This window comes from Anomaloglossus baeobatrachus, chromosome 2 (genome assembly GCF_048569485.1).
Source record: "Anomaloglossus baeobatrachus isolate aAnoBae1 chromosome 2, aAnoBae1.hap1, whole genome shotgun sequence".
NCBI classification, from domain to species: Eukaryota; Metazoa; Chordata; class Amphibia; order Anura; family Aromobatidae; genus Anomaloglossus; species Anomaloglossus baeobatrachus.
In genome coordinates this window covers 437,187,141-437,211,924 of record NC_134354.1, presented here as the reverse complement: position 1 = coordinate 437,211,924, position 24,784 = coordinate 437,187,141, and the positions used below count along the sequence as shown (strand labels likewise).

Genomic DNA, 24,784 nt, shown 5'->3' with positions numbered 1-24,784 from the left:
TAGTGTGACTGGGCCTTAACCCAGAATGTGTCACAGTAACACCATAAGCTAAGAAAAAGATACTGACCAAACCTTTTCCTTACGGATGAGTGCCAGTAACACCTGTAACATTTTATACCTTAGATTCCTCAAAGTATCCACCTTTTTCTGAGATGAAGTCATGGAAACCATCAATCACTATAATGAAACTGGCTCTGATGGGGACTGTAACAGGACAAGAAGATCAAAAAATACCTTAGCTACAGAGGATAAGTTCGTCAGTGTTACCAGTCTCAGAAAGCACAAATTGACAGCACCCTCAGATAACAGCCCTCATAAATAATCCACGTATATCAAGAAGCAGACGCATCTCAACATCAATTGTCCATTGGGGGGGGGGACTGTGAGAAGCAGGCCTTCAAGGTTGAATTGTTGCATAAAAAGCCACTGCTGAGGACTGCAGACAAGAAAAAGAGACTTGTTTGGGCCAATCAACAACAGGACTGGATATCAGATCAGTGAAAATCTGTACTGTGGTCTGAGCCAAAACTTTAGATTTTTGGTACCAACTGCCATGTCTTTTTCCAGGGATGACAAAGTGGTGAGCTGAAGTGGACCCATTGGATCACAGGGGAGACCCAGATTACCCTTAAGTGGGAGGGGCTTGACTAAGCACCCATCGTGAGACAGGTGCCAAGTGCCACTCCCAGGGCAGTGACCGGGACAGTGGCAGCTGACCTCCAGGGCAAGGAAGGACACAAATGCAAACAGGCAGATTTCTAGTGTAGACCAGAACAACCGGTATGGCTGAGGCAGGTAGCATGACCGTGGCGGACAGACACAGTAACTATTATAGGCAGGGACCACCGGAATGGCTGAGGCAGGTAGCACAGTCAGGACAGACATGTACAGTCACTTGTATAGACAGGGACCACAGTGAGTGAGTCGGCGTCCCTGCAGGAGGGAGAGAGAGGAGTGCAGGGACGCTGGCAATACAAGACTCAAGACTCTATCACCTTCAGCATCCTAGACTTCCTGGTGGCCTTCCGGAATGGTTTTTGATGAGCCGGGTTGTGTCACTTCTGCTGCGTTCTCTCTGCTGAAGTTATGGCAGGGTAAACACACAGTCAGTCAGTATGCTATTCAATTCTGCACCCTCTCCTCCGAACTAGGATGGAATAATCAGATATAGGTGGCTGCCTTTAGGAAAGGTTTATCTTGAAGGATTAATGATGAATTGGCAGACCGTGATATTCCCACTACTCTGGATAACTTGATTTTATTGGCTACTCGGGTCGACCTCAGATTCCAGAAGTGATCCATGGAGGTGACACGTGAAAGGGAACCTGTGTACCTTGCTCCATCCCTCCAGAAGCCACAGGTTTACCAGTTTCCAGCTGCTGTTCCTGAACCCATGCAGATGGACCATATCAAGATATCCAAACAAAGCTGAAACCATCATCTGGCCATGGGCCTGTGTTACTACTGCAGAGGTGCGGAATACTTCATCCATGTATGTCCCATGAGTTCCGGACCATCTTACAAAGGCTCAGTAGGACAAAAGTCACCCTAGGTAAAAACAAATCCTTGTTGACTCTGTCTGTCTGAATTGCCTAAAGGTATTCAGTTCTTTGAGACGGTCCACCTAGATTCCCAATATGCTAGGAACTTCATTCAACAGGCTGATGTGGATCGGTACCAGATCCCTGTCCGACGCCTCTGAAGTCCCTTGACGATATCTTTGGTGGATGAAACACTCTAGAAGGAACCAACATGCTTTGCTTCTGAGCAGGTGTAACTTCAAGTGGTCTGTCTTGGCTCTGTGCCCACGAGCCTGCCCTGCCCTGGAAATTCTGAGAGGAGCTCCATTGGGAAGAGAGTTGCCAATAGAGATATCTGGTTCCTAACGTCTCTGTGATGACTACCCTGGAAGCCGGTGCAGTCTTCCTTTCAGGGTCTGGCAAGAGGCCTCTCATGCAAAAGATATCTGCCCTACGCCTTCTGCTGGCCTTTCCTACATCTTTCAAAGACATCTAACTGGACAAAAAACTTTATTCAGACCTGGTGAAGAGGGGGCATGGGGGATTTTCTGTAGCACCAACGTTCTTGCACTGCCCTTAGGGGGCGAAAGCAACTGCCCTGCTCTTAAAGGGCTGACGTGTCAATTTCTGGAAGTGCCTCTCAGCTTATGCGCAACGCCTTTAATTTGTGTTCCCATCTGCAAGCTAGTTGTCAGGTCCTGTGATTTGTCCCATTATTTATACCTGTGTCCACTTTCCCATACCTGTTTGACCCTGTTGTGACCATCGTACCTGTCTGCTCCACCTGTTCTGTCTTCCTCAGCCATCCCGGCTGCACTCACCTGCACTAGAGACTGTACCCACTTGCACCTGTGTCCATCCCTGTGTTCCCTGTCCTGGGGGTCAGCTGCAACAGTCCTGGACAATGCTCTGGGAGTGAAACCTGGCCCCTTCCATGTCAGGGTAAGCCCGGGTCCCCCTGTGATCCAGTGGGTCTACTCCTACTACTGCTTGCCCCAACACCAGCGAGCATTACAGTGGACATATATACAGGATTATAGAATGCTATATATAAGGGTAAACAGGTGGTGGTCATACATTATATAGGGAAAACTTGGTGATAGGTTCCCTGTAAAAGACATATATCCAGTATGGCTACCGCATCATTCTGGAGCAACATGCCATCACATCTCGTTTGCACTTAGTGGCCCCATCATATATGTTTCTACAGAAAATAAACCAAAACACACCTACAAGCTATGTAAGTGCTTTGTAACTAGGAAGTGCTATGTCAGATGACATGGCTCCACACTAACTGAACCCAACCCAATTGAGATGTTGTGAGATGAGTTGCACCACAATGTGAAGGGATCAGCCAACAAGTGCTCAGCACCTCTGAAAATGCCTTCAAGACTGTTGGAAAGTCATTACAGGTGCCTGGAGGTGATGAAAATGTCTCAGAAAATGCAAAGGGAATGTAAAGCTGTCATCATAGTAAAAGGGGAGTATTTGAGAAATCTAAGGTTTAATATATATTCTGATTTGTTTTATTTCTGTTTCTTTTACTTGTGTACATATATATTCCTTTCTGGTTTTGCTTCCTTCAGTATACATCTATAGTGTGCACATTCCAATAAGAACAAGGAAAACCATTGCATGAAGAGGTGTGTCCAAATTTTTGAACATACGGTAACTGGAAGTATCTTAGTTATTATTTTATCATTATTCCTTTGGAGAGCTTATAAATTAATAAATTAGGATATACTTACTGGCAAGCTATGTTTTCCACTGCTTGCTACTTCACTAAATACTTTTCTCCATAAGGGCAGAGCTGTGATCTGTGACTACACTTCAGTTATGGTGCCTACAGGGGGTCTGAGATAGAAGGTGGGTCTCAGACTGCTCATCTCTCCGCCTCCACCTGCAGTTTTTCATTAATAAGGGGTACTCGTGATGATTTGTTATATGTGCTCCTGCACAGACGTGTACAGGGATGCAGTACAATCAAAGGGGTCATACAGTACCTTACGTCTTGGAGCTCTTGCAGAGGCATATGGAGATTTTATTATCTACTTCTAACATAGTTAAGAATAACATAAAAACAATATAGCAATACAAAATTTATTCATTTAAAATCTTCTACATCAATTAAAATTTTGACTAAACATAACATTTCATCAACAGTTTATTTAATTGCATCCTACATTGATAGCCCTGAAAAAGAATAATGCCACTAAGAATAGAAAGTAGAGTAAGTGACAAAGGAGAGGTCCTTAAAACTGTGTCACAGGCCATCTATAAAATTGCAAATCAATAATCAGTATCGTTTATCAGTTTTGATAAAAGTAAACTAAACATTTTTTGACCAGGCTTAATTCACTTACTTTTTTTTCAGGGTTTTTTGGGGCTTGCATAACATGCAATTAGTTTAGAACTTTTTTCATAGTGTTTTCATCATACATTTTGGCAAGGTCTTTATTTTGTTACACATGTAACATGCATTTTTCCAGGCATTTTTCATATCCTATGCAGAAACCTATAGGTAAAATGCCATACTCACAGCATGCTAAGTGTTGAAAAAAATATATTGGCACACCTAAAAAATAAATAAATTCACCACCATGCCTCAATTTAAATCAAATTGTTCATAATGTGATTAATATTTAATTTCCCTCCAATTGCAGTACTGATCTGAAGAACTAAACACTCCATAGTTAAATTTAGATGATATTTATTTTAATATGTATGTTATTGTATTTGACCCGCATCACTGCAGCCATGCCACCTTTCTACTAATGCTTCTCTATTACGCATGCCTATCCTAAACGCGACCCGTGAACCTGAAGGTCTCAGTTAGTAAATTAAACATTGGGCAATTACCGTATATACTCGAGTTTTCAAGTAGAGTTTTTCAGCCCATTTTTTATACTGAAAACGCCCCATCGGCTGATACTCGAGTGAGGTTTCCACAAAAAAAATATTCTTACCTTTCCTCCATTCCTGCGGTGCCCTCTTAACTGCTTCTTGCGGACAGCAGGCACATTGACCCCTCAGTGATTGCGGCAGGTACACACTGCACGGGACAGCCGCTGCGGTCATCACTTTATTACAGTTGAATGCTTTGCGGCGCCACCGGAAAACATTCAACTGTAGTAAAGTGCCTATGGCAGTGGCGGTGACATGCACCTACCGCGATCATCGAGGGGTCTGTGTGCCAGCGGTCCTCAAGAAGCAGGTAAGAGGGCACTGCAGAAACGGAGGACAGGTGAGAATATTAGAATATTTTTTTTGTGTGTGGGTATGTAAACAACAGCAAAATAGGGGCCAAGAAGGGGACCGAAATGAGGATGTTACTAAAGGATGGGGCACATTTCTAGAGGGTTCATTACTACAGGAGACAATATGGACACATTACTACAGAAGACGATATGGCCACATTACTACGGGGGACAATATGGCCAACATGGCCACATTACTACAGGGTGGGCACATTACTAAAGGGGGCAATATGGCCACATTACTGCAGGGAGCCATATGGGCACATTACTACAGGGGATCATATGGACACATTACTACAGGGGACAATATGGCCATATTATTAAAGGGGACAAGGATGGGCACATTACATTTTATTGGTATATATTTTTATTTTTGAAATTTACCAGTAGCTGCTCTATTTCCCACCTTAGGCTTATTCTTGAGTCAATAAGGTTTCCCAGTTTTTTGTGGTAAAATTAGGGGCCTCATCTTATACTTTAGTATATACAGTATGGGATTGTAAATAAATATACTTTCAATTTAACTATGTAGTATGTACTAGTTCTTCAGATCTAATATTTCACTACAGCCTTCCATAAAAAATATGGCCACATAAAAAAATGCAAAAATGAAACTGAAGATGCAAGTACCAAGAAAAAAAATGACAAAATAACAAAGCGTTTTTCCTGAAAACGACTATGTAAAGATAGTTGGTTGAAGCTGATTATCCAACTGAAGCGCAAAGGCCATCTGATATGTAATTAAGCTTTGAATTTTAGAAATTATTGAAATATGCAAAAGAACCGACTGTGATGAAGACTGTACAGCACTTCATACAGCTGGAGGTTGATGGAAACCTTACGTTCTGCCGAACAATTAGCAGCCAAGTAATCACAATGAAGACATATTAATATGTGCACAAACTGGTAGGCGCTCAAGTCATTATTAGTAATAAGTGGATGAAAAGATTAGAATTAACAGAAGAGGTGGAACTAGTTTTCTAGATCTTGAGATCATTGTTGTGCAATTCACATCACACAGAGATTATTCTTTAACTGATTGCGATGTGTAAAAGTGAACGGTAAAAGTGTACAGAGAATCAACGAGACCAACACATTCCATAAACACAAGGAACTGCACTGTTGTCACCAAGGCCATTGTAGGTCACATACAAGGCCTGGCTCTGAATGGTGGCTTTATTTTATTGTGCTGATACAAATTATTATATATATATATTTCTATGTATAGGTGATGGTAAGAAAAGGAAACAAAATACAATTAAGTTCACCACAAAAGAGCCCTCTGCTGCCAGACCAAATGGTAAAACATCTCATAGCAATGTTCTTCCTGATCTTCTAGCAAAGACAAGACTAACAAATGCAATAACAATAGGGTTTGTCTATCGGAATAAAGTTAACCTGGTAATTCTGACGCTTTCCATGGACAATGAGCTTATGCATTCAAAATAAAATGAGAAATATGATGCATAGTGTAAAACGTATAACCAATAATGTTATCTTGGAGACATCTATAGAAATTACTTGTTAGCAACTGTTACCCTGTAAGAAGATATGGAAGAGTGAGTTAAAAACAACAGCACAGTTAGCCAGAGATATTACAGCGACCCAAGAATGAGGGTCTATCTGCCTGAGGATTAATATTTAGCTACAAGTTTTTCCACTTCAAATAAAATCTTTGAAGTCAATGTTGGAATCCATACAAATTAGGACACAGAACCTAGACTGGAAGTTTATCTGAGATCCAATAAATTTAAGGTAGCAATTAGGAACTGAAGCACAGACCATTTAATCTAAGGTCAATTGGTATCTAGTGTCAAGAGAAGAACTAAGCAAGTACAGTATTATGCCACTATTAATCTTATTCTCAAAATAGTTTTAAAAAAGGATATCTGGGTTATCACAGAAGAGGTCATTATATCCCCATTTTCCAGTTAAAACAAGAAAGGGAGTGCTATGCTATGACTTCACGTTAATGCTAACAATGCGGTAAATCTTGATCACTGGGATTAAAGTCGTTTTGCTGGGCAAGTGGTTAATGTTCATAGTAAATCTCGAAGAACAATGACATTGAACCACTTCGTTATTGTATTTCCATGATAGTGAGTGCTGTGCCATCACATGATAGAACACCGGTTGCGACGTAATGCCCCTTGAAAGCGTATTGCAGCATGTACATGCTTGCATCTGGCACAGCCAACACTCTTAAGTAGTTCACTGAAAAGTAGCAGGATGTGCCAGTTATACTTGGCAGAGCATTCAATGTAGCCACATTTCCAGGTCTTTTTCACTAGGTGGGACACGTTCCAACGTGGGATAACACGGCCTCGTTGCAAGTCTCGCTTATTCCCAACTATGATAATTGGAGTTTCCGATGTGCCAATCACTCTGGAAAAAAAATGAACATATGTGAACATGAGTACAGTTTTTCCTCTGGTTTAGTATACATTTATGTCAGTGAACAGCAGATGGATTCAGGTGACTTGTTAGAACAGGTTGCAAGTTACACGGAATAACAATTTTTTGGCTATTATCTGACATCTATTCTGCATTTTTCACCAATATTCCCCTCTGTAGACACAGTCTTGTTATCAGAGTACTTCTTCCTCCTGTTTGATGTTACCCATTCACAAGCAGGCAGATGCAAACAGCTGGGAAGAACACCCCCACCATAGCTTGGAGAAGGTTTTTCTGTGTGTGAGATGTAATGACACAGCCCTGATCTCCTGGTCTAACCTCCTGCATGAGTCAGTGTGGAGTGGGGGAAGTGCAGCTGAGCTTAGCTGTGTCACATTACAAACATTTTTATCAGCTCTTCTTTCTTAGAATGGTTAGTTCTGCTGTACTGCCCATCCCCTCAAACCAAAATACTTTGACCACTAATATTTGTAAAGGAATGGAGAGATCATAAAATAATTAAAAAAATAAGTCTTGTTTTGCGCTCTAGCACCTATTTCATCTTGTGTCCTATTCAACATGCAATTTTGATGAAAAGTCCCCTTTAAAGAAAGATTTGAGCAGTTTTTGAGAGTGAATAATCAGTGAACGCGACAGGGTGGTGAAATATGACTCAAAATATAAATAATAATGTCATTATGATACAGTCTAAAGGCATTTTGCTTTTAGTTGACAACACATTAAATAAAAGTTGACCAAGCCAGTTAATTTGGGCAGATTTAGTTAACCATCAAAAATTTATGGGACTATCCAGACAGGATTTTAAAATGATTTGCTTTGGTTCTAGTTGGAGATAGGATGCTGCCAGAGAGGAGGGCAGTATGCATGCTTGGCAGAGCTGTTAAGGATGTACTTGAAGAATCGGCATTCGGTTAACAGCTGTATGGTCACGTTTTAAAAGGAAACTGTCATGTTAAAAAAAACACTATTAACCTGCAGATATTGGATTAGAAGTGTTCTGATGCTGCTCAGCCAACAAACAGAGTCCTGCTGCCAGGAGGAAATTAACTCTATTGCTTGCAGCAGCCTCCATATTTCAGTTATTGGAGCATGGTTGGCTTCAGTCACCGCTCAATACATAGTGACCAGCAGCTGTAACCAATTCCCGCCACTGTACTTATGCAATGCTCAACCGGCTGTCAGTCAGTGCTGGAGCATGGTTACAGCCGCTCACTTGTTGTGACTGAAAACACGCCATGTGTGTACCTATGACTGAAAGCCCAAGCCGTCGGGAAGAATAACATTTATCTTTCCAGGCAGGTGGGCACTTAGTGCGGCAGCCACATGACGTCAGAACACTATTAACCTGTAGATCAACCCCATATCTGCAAGTCTGCATTTTTTACATGAGATAAATATTTTATGACAGATATGTTTCATGAACATAATATAGTAATAAACTAAGTTATAGATGATATCTTAGTCAGCAATATTACAATGACACTGGTGCCAAAGGTTAGTAAGGTGTCCATGTATTCGATGTGATATCCTTCTAATGGTGAATGATGGTCGCTATTCAACCCTGCACTATCAGTACGAACCTTTATATACACAAAATAGCATGCAGCATGGTGCAAAAGAGTAACCATGGGGACCTAAAGGAAAACTTGGCATAGACCATACGTACAATACCACCATGAATAACAAATGAGTTGCCGGAACGAAGAGGTTACAATTATTATGAACTAACTGCTACGGGTGTCCTTTCATTTTTGTGCAGGTTAGATCTCAAAGACTGAGAATTCCTCTAAATAATGACCAGAAAAATGTACACAAATTGGAGTCAAGATTCTTTGGTATTGCTGATACATATGCAGCCAAGAAAATGGCTATTTCTACTTGTTGCCTAGATACATTATTAGCTGGAGCAAAGGACAAAATATGAAGCTAAAGTTTCAGATTTTAATGGATACACTTGAATGTACTGTAGGAAAAATAAAAATAACAAGGTAAAAAAAGAATCATACTTATAAAGATCTACTCTGATCATCATTTAGTTATGTTCATAGCGAGCGGCTTAAATGGTCTCTGTATATAAAGAAAAATTGATATCATTTCATAGAAAATGTGCTAAGTTGGAAATCTGAACATCACTTTCTGTAAAAATTATGTTGTATCCCCCCAAAAATACTCCAAAGTGCCGGCTATTGTGTGTCTCCCTTCTGTATAACATGCTACTCACTGCCTGTTGTCAAGTGTAATCTGTCGGATTAAAATGGGGAACAAATAGGGGCACAAGAGAAAACCATGAAGCACATGGGCACTGCCAAACTATGGAAAACTATGTTGAAGAAAAGGTATTTATTGCATAAAAACCAAGTGTTTCAGAACCAGTCTGGTTTCTTCCGCCAAGTCGGCTTAAAGGGGGTTCTACGAACAAAGTTAATTTTAATTAATAGATCTTGGAATAATAATAAGTTCCACGATGTGATGTGTTTTAAAAAAAATATCTTTTACTGAAATAATCTTATATATGTGCCCCTGCTGTGTACTGTGTAACGGCCGTGTCTGACCATACGGGACATGGTCTGATCATACCACATCTCCTGGGCAGGGGAGAAAGTAAAAAAATATATAGATATTACAGCATGGGATTACAGCTGATTTTTTTTGTGAGGTAAAGCATTTACCCACCTGTTTTATAAAAAAAAATGTTTTACCTCAAAGAAAGAATCATTGCGATCCTGTGCTGTAATGTCTATATACTTTTTTACTTCCTCCCCAGCCCAGGAGATGTGGTATGATGTGCTGTGGTGACAATGGCTGGTGGAATATATGTTTGCTAATGAGAGAGAGTACATTTCAGCATCTGTGGTGCTGGTGGAATTCTGATAAGGAGAAACTGTCCACTAACCACTTGAAATATTGGACTGGTATGGACACCAAAAGCAGATTTAACTTGTTGTGGGGGTTGAGGACTGCAAAACTATGATTTTTTTGGGGGGAAAAAGGACATGTATGCTTTAAATAATTAAGCACATATCACTGAAATGATCACTGTTGGGTTAACAAACTATGCATATATAAATAGTATGAGCAAACATAAGAAACCTTGTTATATAAAATATCTGAGAAATATTCACCTTTACTCAGTAATGAGCCACATCTCATTCTGCCCCTTGAACTTATCATTCACTCTGAAAAAACTGCTAAAATGCATCTTTTGCAAAACAAGACAGACTTCCAGTTCCCAAAGAAATCAGCTCACAACTGCCTATTGAAGCCTTTAGACAGAAAACGTATAAGGGAGGATAAGGGAGCATAGTGAAAAGCACAGTACGAGAGAGAGGTTCAGACATACATAGACATGTGCTGCTGGTTCCTAATATGTTTTTATCCCCCCGCCCAGTGCTGAATTCACAGCTACACTGCTCAGTACAGCTGTATGTTGTTTTACATGCTGCTGCTGTTTCCAAGAGAGACAGAAAGCAAGAATCTATCATGTCTGTGTGTACTATGTATGTAAAGCATCATATATCTAGTCTACACCCACTATCTTGGGGATAACTGAAAATTAGAGATAGCCTGTAGAGATAAAAAATAATGAAAATTGGAGGATAAGAGTCTTATAATGGCCAGAAATAGTGTTATTCCTCATGTACACAACTTATTCTGAAAAGTCCCCTGAAACAACAGATGGTTATAAGGATTTATACACAATTTAAAAATATATAGACAATGCTAGAAAGCCATTAAACCCTATGGAATGGCATATTGAAGTAAAATATTCAGCCTGAATGAAGGCTTTATAGGAGTTTGAGTAAAGACTCCTGGCTAGGAATGATCTGTTACAGCATCTAAAGGTTATTCCCACAATTACACAAAGTACAGTAAGTGCATACTTATTGTTAACATACAGACTAAGTCCAACTTGTATCCATGTGTTGTTTTTTTAATCTAATTATGTCCCTCTGTGCATCCAGCTTCACATAGATGGTCTTATTCTTATCAACTAAAACTACATTTTCAAGCAGCACCTTGCTTCTCCTCAGTGTTGCAGACCCTCTCTCCCAGCTCCTGTGTTTTCCTGACAAGCCCCACCTCTCTGAGTTATCATCAAGCTAATTTAAGTGATGTGTAGGATTTACCTTATACCTCTGGGCACTCTCTGCTCTTTTAAAATACCTTGTCTGAACGATTTCATTTTCTGCCATCTACTTCAGTATTGCTACCTGTGTGGTTTTACACCATTAAGCCTCGTTTCCACTTGCGCATAGCTTCTGATGCGAGAGCATCATAAGCGATATGCTAATGAGAATCTGCTGTGGGTGTGAGCTGAGGATCATGCCACTGTGATCCGATCTTGCGAGCGGATCTTATTAACAGAGCACATCAGCGCTATAGCCAATTTCTGAGCTCAGCGCCTGATCAGAGGTAGATGGTAAAAGCCACTGCGCTCAGAGATTTGCTGCAAATACAGCAGTGATGCATTGCTGAAAACAAAACACTGAGACCTGAGCAACAGCTGGGAGCTGGCACTGACTGTTTGTTATTTTAGATATTTTACAGTATTGTGGTCTACTTTCCTGAACGTAGAATAACCCTTTATTAACTGGTTTACAAGTATATATGTATGTGCTATAATATCTAAACATTATTGCAGTAATAAAATATCAAACCATCTGAAGGTTTCTTGCGTATTGATGACCCACCTTGTTTCCAAGATCTGTTGCCTTATGGTTTTGATGTATTCAAAGCTGTCAAAGCAACAGATGTCATAGACGAGGATGTAAGCATGTGCACTTCTGAGTCCCCGGCAGCAGGAATCTGCCCACTCCTGTAACATATAACACTATGATATATCTTGCCATGTTATGCAAGCATGGATATTTTTATAAAGATGATGCCAATCGTATAAGTTACATTAACATTAAGAAAAAGAGGCAAATGCAGTATACTCTCCCCCATGTTTTCAGTAGAGATAAGTTGCTGCCAGAGGAGTTTTATCCTCTCTCCCCATTGATAACACAACAATACTCGGCCGAGCCTAGTGCTTTAGTGCATAGGTTAGTATGGAGAGACTGCTGTCTACTGTATGTACTATTCGAACGTTCAGCTGACAGTTATCATATGTGTATGGCCGGCTTAACACTTGTCAAGTTTGGACAATGTAAGGCAAATAGTTCCGTTTGCCGAAAATCCAAAATACCGTCTATTAAGGTCTATTTGACAACACTAATTTATACTTTTATTCTTTCAAAATCATTTTTATGATGATTGCAACAATCATTTTCAACTGCTACAGAATATATACTCCATGATACTATGGCTGAAGGTGACTGAAATAAGTCAATTCTCAGATTTTATGCCTTTGTCAAAGCCCACCTTGAATTCATCTTGGCCAGGAAAATAGTAAAAAAATGCATACCTGTCTATTACACAATTGTAATCATCACCCCCTTATGCCAAAGTCAATGGTCTGCAATAGAATGACTGAGACACCAAGATACTATAAAAGGAGAAAGGGATAATAGCAGTTGTGCAATGGATGGGAAAACTTCCCATGTACTTTTATTTAGAAGGTCTGTGATCTTCCTATACTTGTAGGACATTTGAGGCACCCAGACTTTGTCACTTTGGCAGCAGAGCAACAGAAGCCTTACTACAGTGGATTCTTACACTATTTTATTGAAAAATTGTCAGACAAGCTACAAGAGATGGTGACATTTCATGACTTGTAGATGGAAAAACTTCACATGTACTTTTATTTAGAAGGTTTGTGGTCTTCCTATGCTTGTGGACATTTGAGGCACCTAGACTTTATCAGCATAGCAGCAGAAGCCTTGCTACAGTGGATTATTCAATTTTTCTACTTTTTTTTTTAAATTGCTATAACATTACAGAAAGTGTCCTACATCATTCTTTTCTTTACTCACGCCTCCTGTCACTATAACCCACGCACACCTCCTTAACAGGCATGCTGATGAGGGAAAGGGTCATCCCTTCTGCCTTGGGGTTTGTAGCACATACATCTCAGCGTGGGAAGTTGCTGAGGGATAGAAAAACGGGGGTGGTAACTTCAAAGAGTGCAATGCGACATGCCTGTGGCGGGATTCCCCCTGCCTGAATCTGCAAATGTTATGTAACCAGCCAGATCACAGACAAGCTAGCTTATGAAAATATTACAGGGGGCGAGAGCGAGAAAATGTAGAGGGGAGTCACAGCAGAACAGATATAGAGGTGCGTGGTGTGTGCATATAGAAACTGGTGCTAATTGTAACTATTTCAGCTACACTGTGATATTCCATCAAAGAGAGAGATGAAATGAATGCTCTAATTTATATATCCTCAGATACCTAGTGAATTCCACTGGGAGAGAAGCATCATTGTGATCACATAATTGTAACGGAGATGTTGGTTTCTTAAGAGGACCTGTCACAGGTCAATAGTGACCAGTTTTGTGCTCTTATTTTATTCTCACTGCTCCACAGAGTATTTCACTTTTTTCTTTCTTTAAAATCCAGCTTACGGTTCCAGAAATATGAGCTTTTTTATTTGTTTGGTGCAAATTTTTATGGGCTTTACGAAGGGGGCAGTGCTCACAGGGTAACAATGCAGACCACCCTGTAAGCATCACAAACTTTTAAAGACCATGAAAATTATCACCACACATCTAGTTGAAATGCATCGCGGTGCAGAGACCTGTCGGGTCCCTGCACTGCGATTCACGCCTACAGCCAAATAGAAGCTGGCAGCTTTCATCGGCACCTCCGTGATTGAAGCGGCACATGACAATGATGTCATGCTTTGTCATAGCACAAACGCTGATAAAAGCTGCCGGCCACTGTGGACCAGCTATAAAAGGAGGACACCATGGTACGTACCACACGAGCCGGGACAGTGGTGAGTACAGTATATACCAGGAGGGGGACATTATATACCAGGAGGAGTATAGGACTGAAACATATATAGCAGGAGGGGGACAGTACATACCACATACCAGGAGGGGCCCAGGATGTGGACATTATATATCAGGAGGGGCACATTATATACCAGGATGGGGATAGTGTTTTGCAGGACGGGCCCAGGAGAGGAACATATACACCAGGAGGTGAACAGTATATGAAAGGACGGGCCCAGAAGGTGGAAAGTATATACCAGGATGGGAGACATAAATACCATGATGGGGGACATATTTACTTTACTAGGATGGGGGGTATATATACCAGGATGGGGAAAATATATACCAGGATGAGGAACATATTTACCAGTAAGCAACCCAGTATGAGGTATATTTGAACAGGATGGGGGGTATTACTACATAATGGGGGAGGGCAACTAGTATATCTTTATAGGATTTAGAACACTAAATACATACATACATATACATGCATCTGTCTAAAATGGCGAGATGGGGGGGCCAGGTGCAAATTTTTCACTGGGGCCCATCTAACACTAGTTACGCCACTAATTACCACTAAAGAAAAAGGCCCATATCTCTGGAACTGTATAGTAGATATATAAAAATAAAAACGGCGTTCTCAGGGGAATAGCAGGAATAAAAAGCAAAAATTTGTCACATTTGACCTTCTGATAGGTCCTTTAAAGATAACCAGACAATAATTTTTAATTTTATAAAATGCTAGCATTATGAGCATAATCTTTGAATTGCAAGAATAATAGAGTATTTCATTTTTTTCCCTGTTAATTGAGATAGAAATCATATGTACTTGTTAGTGCATGTAAAATATTTCTAATTGAAGAAATTTAGATGGTTGAAAAATAGAAACATACACTTATGCACATTATAATTATTCAAGTCTTCTACACCATAGCTGGGCAAAGTGCAGCTCTCAGGCAACATCCAGCCTTCTGGCTGTTCCAGCTGTTTTAGCTCGCGTAACAAAACAGCTGAAAGGCTGAAAACAGTGGCCCATCGTGCCCTCTGCTGCCCAACATTGTTACCCAGTGTCTAACATTATCGCAGGATGCGGATAGCGGTGAATACATTGGTGGTAGAGGAGCCTGCTCCTCCTTAAACCAATCAGCATGTGTGATTGAGACAGCAGACATGATGACGTCACATCAGAGCATAGGCTGTGCGGACAATCAATGCACTGAAGACCAGAGCAGAACACAGGGAAACAGAAGTGAGATAAGTATGTGGTGTTTTTATGTGTATGGGATGTGTCCACGTTTATAGGGGATTATGTGGGACTCATACTGTATTTAGGTGGCTAAGTGAGGGCTCATCTAAGATGGCCCAAAAATGAAAAAAAAAAATAAAAATTCTGCTAGCACGTGGAAATTTGGTGCTGAAATCTGGTGCAGATGATTTCAGCACCAAATGTGCACCTCCTGGGCAAAAAAACGTGGCAAACATCGCGGGAAAAAACGAGGGAAAAAAAACTGTGGGAAAAAAATGCGTCAAAACACCGCTGTTTTTTTGCCAGGAGGTGTAGATTGGATGCAGGAATATGGTGTCAACATTTCAGCACCAAATGTGCATCCCTTGGCCCAAAAAAAAATTCTGTTTGCAGGTGGAAATTTGGAGCTGAAATCTGGTTCAGACGATTTCAGCACCAAATGTTCACCTGCTGGCATAAAAAACGCGGCAAAAAACGGGGCAAAAAACCACAGTTAAAAAAAAAAAAAAAAAAAAAGAGTCAAAAAAACACGGGTTTTTGTGAGGAGGTGTAGCTTGGATGCAGGAATATGGTGTCAGAATTTCAGCAAAAAAATCTGCATCTCTTGGTCAAAAAACCTGCGTTTTTCTGCTAGGAGATGCAGGTCTGTGAACTCAGTGACCTCCACCTGAGGTCAGATTACCTGCGATCACAGATGAAAGACTGTGGGAACCTGCAGCTGTGATCGCAAATGACCTGAGTGACGTCACCGCTCATTGCGCAGCTCATTCATTCTCTGGAGCTCACAGAGAGCGGTCCTGCTCTATGGCCTCTCTCTGTGATATTCAGATATAGCAGAGCTGAAGCTGCATGGGACCTCCTGTGGATTACGCCGGACCTGGACAGGTGTGGTGGGGGTTAATAAAGTGGTGAAGAAGGGTGTGTTTGTATTTTATTCCAAATAAAGGATTTTTCTGTGTCTGTGTTTATTTACAGGTTTGTGTGATGCAGGTATCTGATAGACGCCTGTGCCATCACAAACCTACGGTTTAGTAGCAGCTGTGCGCTGCTATTAACTCCTCCTATTACCCCTATTGGCATCGCATCACGCCACCGGGAAGGGCCGGTATCGCACCGGGATTGTCACATCTAATAGATGCGGCAATACCGGGCGGCTGCGGGCTTGAATACCAGCCCCCAGCCGGCGTTATCACGGCTAGGGATGAAAATTAGGGGAGACCGCACGTCGTTTTTTTTTTAAATATTTATTTAAATTTAAAAAAAAAAGCCGCATGCGGTTTCACCGGAATCACACATGTGAGGGACTTGCGCGAGTCTGCCATGGCAGCACCCGGCAAAGCCTCGCACATGTGACTGGATAGACAGAACAGATACAGCCCAACAGCTGGGGCTGCAGCCGCGGGCTATATCTGTGCTGCTTATTGTTTATTTTTTACCACGATACTGACCGGCAGACACTTGCACTGCTTTACCCGCCCACCGGCCATCCTGGCGCCTGTGATTGGTTGCAGTCAGCTGACACACTGACACTCAGGGTGGGGGCGCATCTAGCTGCAACCAATTACACGCGCTGTGGGCGGGCAAAACAATCAATATTGAATTGTCGGCTCCGGAAGGGAATAGCATGACCCGGAAGGAGTGTGCCGCCATGACAGCGCCTCGGTGAGTATGCCGCCCTCGCTCCTATCCCCCTCACAAACGTTTTTAGTCTCCGGATTCCGGTCCCCATTGACTTATATAGGCATCGGATTCCGGAGTGGATCGGATTCTTTTTAAAATCTGGCAGTGATCGTCCGGTCCCGGTTTTTTGGATGTTCGATCAGCTCTACTCATCTTGTATATTGAGAGGCTATGTGGGGGTCTCATTCTGTATATAGGGGCTATGTGAGATATCCTACTGTATATAGAGGGCTAATAATATGTGGGGGCTCATGCTGTATAAAAAGGGACTATGTGGTGGCTCTCACTGTATATAAGCAGCTATGTGGGTACTATATATAGAGCGCTATGTGAAAGCTCATACTGTATATAGGTGGCTATGTGAAGGTTCATACTGTATATAGGGGATATGTGGGGTTTGGGCTATGTGGGAGCTTACACTGAATATAGGGGGCTATTTGGCGGCTCAAAGTGTATATAGGGGTACTGCGTGGGGGCTCATACTGTATATAGGGGTATTGTGTGGGGGCTCATACTGTATATAGAAAGGCTATGTGAGTGCTGTTGTATTTCTGCCTTAAAAGTTCCTTCACACATGATTTTTTAAATATATGTAAAAAAAAACCTGTGTTTTTCAAGCATCTTAATCCCCTAACTACTTTTTGGGATTTACATTTTAGTTGCAGGTCACATGTGGGTTGTATAGAATGGGTTTAACAGCTGGGTCCACACTATGCCGAGCAGAGGGGCTTAACTACCGCGGTCGCAGCGGTCGCCATTGCGACCGGGCCCGGGAGGTTAGGGGCCCGGCGGCCGCCCGGCAGATCAGCAGCCATCTCCTTTCAGAGGGAGAGGAGCTGCGCTGATCTATCACAGACCACACGGCCGCTATTTGACCCGGTGCCGACACCAGGCTCCCCTGCCTGGTGTCAGCGGCTGCATCGGGGCCCCCTGCCTGGTGTCAGCAGCTGCGGCGGCTCCCCTGTCACCGCACACAGTAATGATGAAGCATATGCATCACCATTCTCCCCCTGTGCCTGCGCGGTGACGTCACTTCCATGCGACTGCTGTAGTGAATGCACAGAGCGCAGGACGGGAGGACGCCGACCCGAGCACCGGAAGAACGAGGAGATGGGGAGGACGAGCAGCGGTGGAAGAGGAAAGCAGTGAGGACAGAAGCGGTGGAACGAGGAGATGTGAAGACAGAGCAGCGGTGGAAGGAAGAGAGAGGGTGAGTACTTGTTGTGTGTGGTTTTTTTTTTAATATAAATTAGTGAGTACACAGTGGCCAGAGGCTTGGGAAAGCTGCCTTATTATACATGGAGGTCTGGGGAGGCTGCATTATTATACATGGAGGCCTGGGGAGGCTGCATTATTATACATGGAGGCCTGGGGAGGCTGCATTATTATACATGGAGGCCTCGGGAGGCTGCATTATTATACATGGAGGCCTGGAGAGACTGCATTATTATACATGGAGGCCTGCATTATTATACATGGAGGCCTGGGGAGGCTGCATTATTATACATGGAGGCCTGGGGAGGCTAGCTGCATTATTATACTACATGGAGGCCTGGGGAGGCTGGCTGGTATATTATACATGGAGGCCTGGGGAGGCTGGCTGGTATATTATACATGGAGGCCTGGGGAGGCTGGCTGGTATATTATACATGGAGGCCTGGGGAGGCTGGCTGGTATATTATACATGGAGGCCTGAGGAGGCTGGCTGGTATATTATACATGGAGGCCTGGGGAGGCTGGCTGGTATATTATACATGGAGGCCTGTGGAGGCTGGCTGCTATATTATACATGGAGGCCTGTGGAGTCTGGCTGGTATATTAGACATGGAGGCCTGGAGAGGCTGGCTGCTATTTTATACATGGAGGCCTAGGGAGGCTGGCTGCTATTTTATACATGGATGCCTGGGGAGGCTGGCTGTATTATTATACATGGAGGACTGGGGAGGCTGGCTGCATTATAATACATGGAGGACTGGGGAGGCTGGCTGCTATATTGTACATGGAGGCCTAGGGAGGCTGGCTGCTATATTATACATGGAGGCCTGGAGAGACTGGCTGCTATTTTATACATGGATGCCTGGGGAGGCTGGCTGTATTATTATACATGGAGGACTAGGGAGGCTGGCTGCATTATAATACATGGATGCCTGGGGAGGCTGGCTGTATTATTATACATGGAGGACTGGGGAGGCTGGCTGCATTATTATAGATGGAGGTCTGGAGAGGCTGGCTGCTATATTATACATGGAGGCCTGGGGAGGCTGGGTGCATTGTTATACATGGAGGCCTGGAGAGGTTGGCTGTATTATTATACATGGAGGACTGAGGGGGCTGCATAATACAAAATGAAGGAGACCATATACATGGAATATAGGGGTGCATTATGCATGGAGGAGTATGGGGCTGCATAATACAATATGAAGTTTTATGGGGCTGCATTGTAATACATATAGGACTATGGGGGCTACATTATAATATATGGAGGATGATGGAGCCTACCTTATACATGGACTATGGGGGTGCATTATAAAACATGAAGGACTATGTGGTGCAGTATAATATATGTAGAACTATGGTGTGAATTATAATACATGGACAACTATGAGAAATTCATGATAATAATTGAAGGGCTACTTTATACATGGAGGATTATGGGGTGCATTATAATATATGGAGGACTATGTGGTGCAGTATTATATATTGAGTACTATGGGGTGAATTATAATGCATTGAGGACTATGGGAAATGCATTATAATACATGGAGGACTATGGAAGTGTATTCTGATATATGAAGGGTTATGTGGGACCCTTTATACTATTTGGAAGGCAATGTGGGGGCCATTATTGTATTTGGAGTACTATATACAAGGGGGGACAAAGATACAAGCATGGGATGGGAATGTTTTGTGCTGAGGGATAAAGGCTCTTTCCCTCAGCACCCAGCTTTCCCATGCTCTGCTGTACATCTCTCAGCACCCAGCTTTCCCATGCTCTGATATGGGAAAGCTGGGTGCTGAGGGAAAGATGTATAGCAGAGCATGGGAAAGCTGGGTGCCAAGGACAAGATGGATATCAGAACATAAGAAAGCTGGGTGCTGATAGAGGGATTTCAGATCATGGGAAATCTGGGTGCTGAGGGTAAGAGCCAAGTGTCACCGTCATTATCCCATACCCCGAGTGTCGGTGTATGTGGAGGGAGGCCCCAGGTCTGAACTTTGCATCGGGGCCCATCAAACTCTAGTTACGCCATTGAGATACACCATATAATGTGTATGAGATCCAATGCTTTTTTGCTCACCTATAAACTTATATAGGCAAGTTTCATCGGACATCTGGAAGAAACTAATGCATGCTATGATGTTCTTTCACATGCAGATTCGGTCCGTGAAAAAATAAGTACATTTGAACAGCCCAATTGTATAACATTGGACATAGCAGTCAGACACAAAATACAGTCATGTGAACTTGGCCTAACAGCATGTACAAGCTCCATCGTTGCTGTTTAACCAGTTAATCATTGACAACAGCATAAATATCTTCACGGGGAACCAATGGGTTACCATGGTGTCTGCTGACGGCCAGCATGGCTGTCATCATAGTCCTGAGAACATCGTTTCTATTATAGATATTGCAATACTCAAGTATTGCAGTCTATAGTATGAGTGGTAAAGTAATTTGAGTGGACTAAAAAACCCCAGCAAGAAATATATAAAAAAAATAAAATTTCAAATTTCTTCCCTTTTTCCTGTTCAAATATAAAATTAAATATTGAAAAAAAACCAAACATATTGGATATCATAATTTCCGTAAAAGTCCGGTCGATGAAAATATAAAATTATTTTTTACTTAAAAAGCACGTTAAATAAAAAAAAAAAAAAAAAAATATATATATATATATATATATATATATATATATATATATATATATATATATATATATATATATAAATAAAAATAAGACCTCACACAGCCCCATCAATGAAAAAACTCAGAAAATAGCGCGGGGGGGGGGTGTTTCTTTTTTTTAATTATGTTACTTTTTTTTTTTAAGTTCGGATTTTTTTTTTAAGTACTAAAATATAAAAGAAACCTTACAGGCTTAGTATTGCCGGAATTGCACTGACCTGGAGAACCATGGTGCCAGGTCATTTTTGCAGCACAAAGAACCCTATAAAAACAAAATTCAAAAAACAATTGCAAAATTGCATTTTTTTCCACCATCTTACCACACTTAGGCTGTCTAGCACTGCAGCATAAACGCATGCGTCCTGTGTCCCGTGCACAATCTATGAAGATTGTGCATAATCCGTGCGCACGATGCTTTTTTGAACGCAGTGTTTTGAGAGTCAAAAATTTGACAAAATCTCTGCGTTTAAAAATGCAGCATGTCACTTCTTTCGTGCGCTTTGGATGCAGCTCCCACTCTGTCTATGGGAGAGGCAGCATCCCCAGAGCATGAAATCGGCATCTATGCTGCAGACTCACTGCATCCATTACGCAGTGTGTCTGCAGCGATTTGAAGAGCACATGCACTGCCAAATCGCTGCAGAATTTGCAGCATGGACATGACGCAACATGCGCACATAGCCTTAGAGTTTATTTTTAGCCATTTTTCAGTACATTGTATGGTAAAATGAACGGTGTCATTAAAAACTACAGATTATCCCACAAAAAACAAGCTCTTTAATGGCAATGTTGATGGAAAAAAAAGAAGTTATGTCTCTTGGAAGAACAGGAAAAAAAAATTACAGAGCAAATAACTAAAAATTGCCTGGTTTTGAAAGGGTTGGTGTTTTGTTTTTATAAGCGCTTTTGATTACTTTTTAATTTTGTTTGAATATTTTTCCTTTTTTTTATGGTCTTTAGGGTAGAACCAGAAAACCACACTATCTAGAGCATGCTGTGTTTTATAAAAAAAAACAAAAACAAAATACTAACCTCTAAAATGCGACAAAGAATGCCAAAGAATATTTTAAAATAAGCAAAAATAATCAAATGCCACAGTGTATGTAGACTTTCTATATTTTAGTATAGACTATAAAGTAACAAACAATATTCTGGATATTAGAAGAAACATTGAATTATAAATTATACCGTAGAAATATTACTACTTTTCTTGAAAATAACCCAGAGAAATATAATCTTCCAAAAAACATTGTAAAAATGGCCCACAAATATTTAAAGTGTACCTCCAATTGTTATCTGCTATCTCATCTGACGTGGAGATGCACTTTTTACGCAAAAACATGACATGTGGTGAATATCATGAATGGTTCCTATTCTAATTAATAGGAATCCTACATGATACTCTTTTAGGTGCTGTACCACCTGGAGGACAATTGCATGTTTTCATTCCTGATGTTAGCTTAGAATGGTAAATCATATTTGGATGGATACTTCAATTAATAATAATAATTAATACATCAATAAAAAATACAAAAAAAAGAATAATAGAATACTTTCAAATTTCTAGGATGATACCACTTCATGATAAGTTGGGGTTGAATGTCTAGGACCCCACCAAATGTAGAGAATGAAGGGGTTGCACAGCTTATTTAAGGTTGTGTCTCCTTTGCCGTTCATTCTTGGTTATTCGTTGAGCAAAGAACTATAGCATGAACAAGTGCTGCATTCTTAGGTTCCCAGTGATTGTTTACACCCCACCAATCATAAAATGATGGCAAATTATTGCCATTATTTTATAATAATGTTTACATAGATATTTTGGTTTCAATTACGACTGGTTTTGCAAATGCCAATGTATGCGTTTATGACAATAATTAAGACAAAAGAAAACTTAGCCCTGTTACTAACTCATGTAATCAAACTTACTTGTAATGTGTTCACTGGAAAAGATGATATGGGAGGGAAGTCCATGATTTGAAGTTCGTGGACATGGCCATTCATGACAACAGCTGGTAGGAAGACACGTCGAGATTTGGTGGGGACACAGTTCTCGTTGAACTCGTTGTACATAAACTGACGCACAATTGCACTTTTCCCCACTCCTTGGGCCCCAAGTACCGCAATCTTGAAGGTCGTCACCATGCCTCCCTGGGCCGGTGGTGGGTAATTCCCTCACGCGGTCCGTGGCGTTGGCAAGATGGTTGCACTGCGGCATATTCCAGAGGCTGCAGGCTCAGCCACATTCAGGAAGCATCTCCTTGGAGAAAAGGAGGCTGTATAGGGAATAAGAAACAAAATCATCATTATACTAAAGTGAAAAAGTTAAATTTAGCCAAGTTTATAAAACAAAACCGTGGGGCTATTGTTATTGTGTGCATAACACCTTAAAATAAAATACACCTTGTACGTTTATTTCTAGCTCCAAATAAAAATCCAAAAGTTTTATTTTTCCATTGAGTTGCATTAAAGAAAAACTTCAACATTTCACGAAAAGTCAATTGCTTATTTACAGGGTAATTTCACATGAGTGTATAAAATGTTGTCCCATTTCAATCCAGAAAGAAACAGATAATTTTTCATTTGAATTGTCATATACAATACGTAGTCTATCTATTTGCCTGTTTTTTCATCCATTTTTATGTATCAGCAAACCATAAATTTAAGTATAGTAAATACAGTTTCCTAGGGTAATAAATACCATGTATCCATGAAATTGCTATGCTAACTGGAAGATCTGTATGGGATCCACCAACCATGGCGATAATCTGTGGTTGTTGGATGGGATGAAGAGTCTTCTTTGGATTAGTTGGCCTAGTGTGACTTCACATGTATTTCACGATGACTAAGTACCAAGCCAGGTCTTCAAAACAAGAGCCAAAGGATGGCATTGGTTAAGAAGCGGATCTTATGGGTACCGTCCAATGGTCACATTATACCGATGTGGCTGATGGACCAGGTCCTGTGAATAAATGCGCACCAACACTAGTAATTTCTCAACATAGTCATATTTCTATATGCTTGTTGTTTATGAATGGACATAGCTCTTGCTTACATTTGAAGGCTGAAATCCCACTATAACCTACTTTCAAAGAGCTGCACATTTTAGTGTCAGTGTAGATAGGAACAATGCACCTGGAGTAAATGACGAGATATTTTTACTACTGTTCTGTTTAGATCACTGAGGAATGCCTACACCAATCGTTTTCAAACTTCCTTGGACCAAGAAGCCTAAAATCAGCTATTAACTTTACTACAGACCTCATCTTTACATACTACACTTGGCGATTAAGCCCATGTGACATATCAGTAGAGCCAAAGGTTATGGTTCTCCCAAGATTTTTATGGCCAAATTCCTTCATACCTTTTTATGGTCACACAACCACAATCCCTGATACGCCTTCATCAGCCCCTCAATCCCCAAAATAAATTCAGGCTCCAAATGTCCAAATAAATTCACAGCATAGATTTCCATAATCAATTTATAATTATGACACAAATAATAAAATTTACAGAAAGTAAAATCTGCTTATGTTTTTATCTAACCATAATTTTGGGGATCAAACTGTCCCATTTTGCTAAAGCATCTTCTAAAAATAGGCTAATTGTCACGTGTCAATCTATTGAAATCCCCAGTACTCAGCTTTAACCCCAGCTTCAAGTGTTTATTTTTTTTGCAGTACCCCACAGGTGAAATGAAGCACTACGTGGTTTTCATTAAAATCAATGGGATGTCTGTCCCTTAGGCCCATTTCACACGTCAGTGAAAAACACAGACGTTCTTCACTGACGTGTAAAACACGCACATGTCCCTCTGTGTGCCGTAATTCACGGCACACGTGGGTTGTCTAAGTGCAATCTGGGCTCCGTTCTCCGTGGTCC

At 41.2% G+C, this 24,784-nt stretch overlaps 1 protein-coding gene across 2 annotated transcripts in view; it reads right to left on the bottom strand.

The window, feature by feature from the left end:
- Positions 1–4,538: 4,538 nt before the first annotated feature.
- RASL10B (RAS like family 10 member B) overlaps positions 4,539–24,784 on the bottom strand; it is a 228,585-nt gene continuing 208,339 nt past the window's right edge. For both annotated transcript variants that reach the window (XM_075336257.1, XM_075336258.1), the window contains exons 3-5: positions 22,832–23,178; positions 11,884–12,008; positions 4,539–7,162 (exon numbers count right to left, since the gene is read on the bottom strand). In XM_075336257.1, coding sequence (XP_075192372.1) covers positions 6,892–7,162; positions 11,884–12,008; positions 22,832–23,047 — 612 coding nt within the window. In that variant the 5' untranslated portion in view covers positions 23,048–23,178 and the 3' untranslated portion in view covers positions 4,539–6,891. The remainder of the gene's footprint in view (positions 7,163–11,883; positions 12,009–22,831; positions 23,179–24,784) is intronic.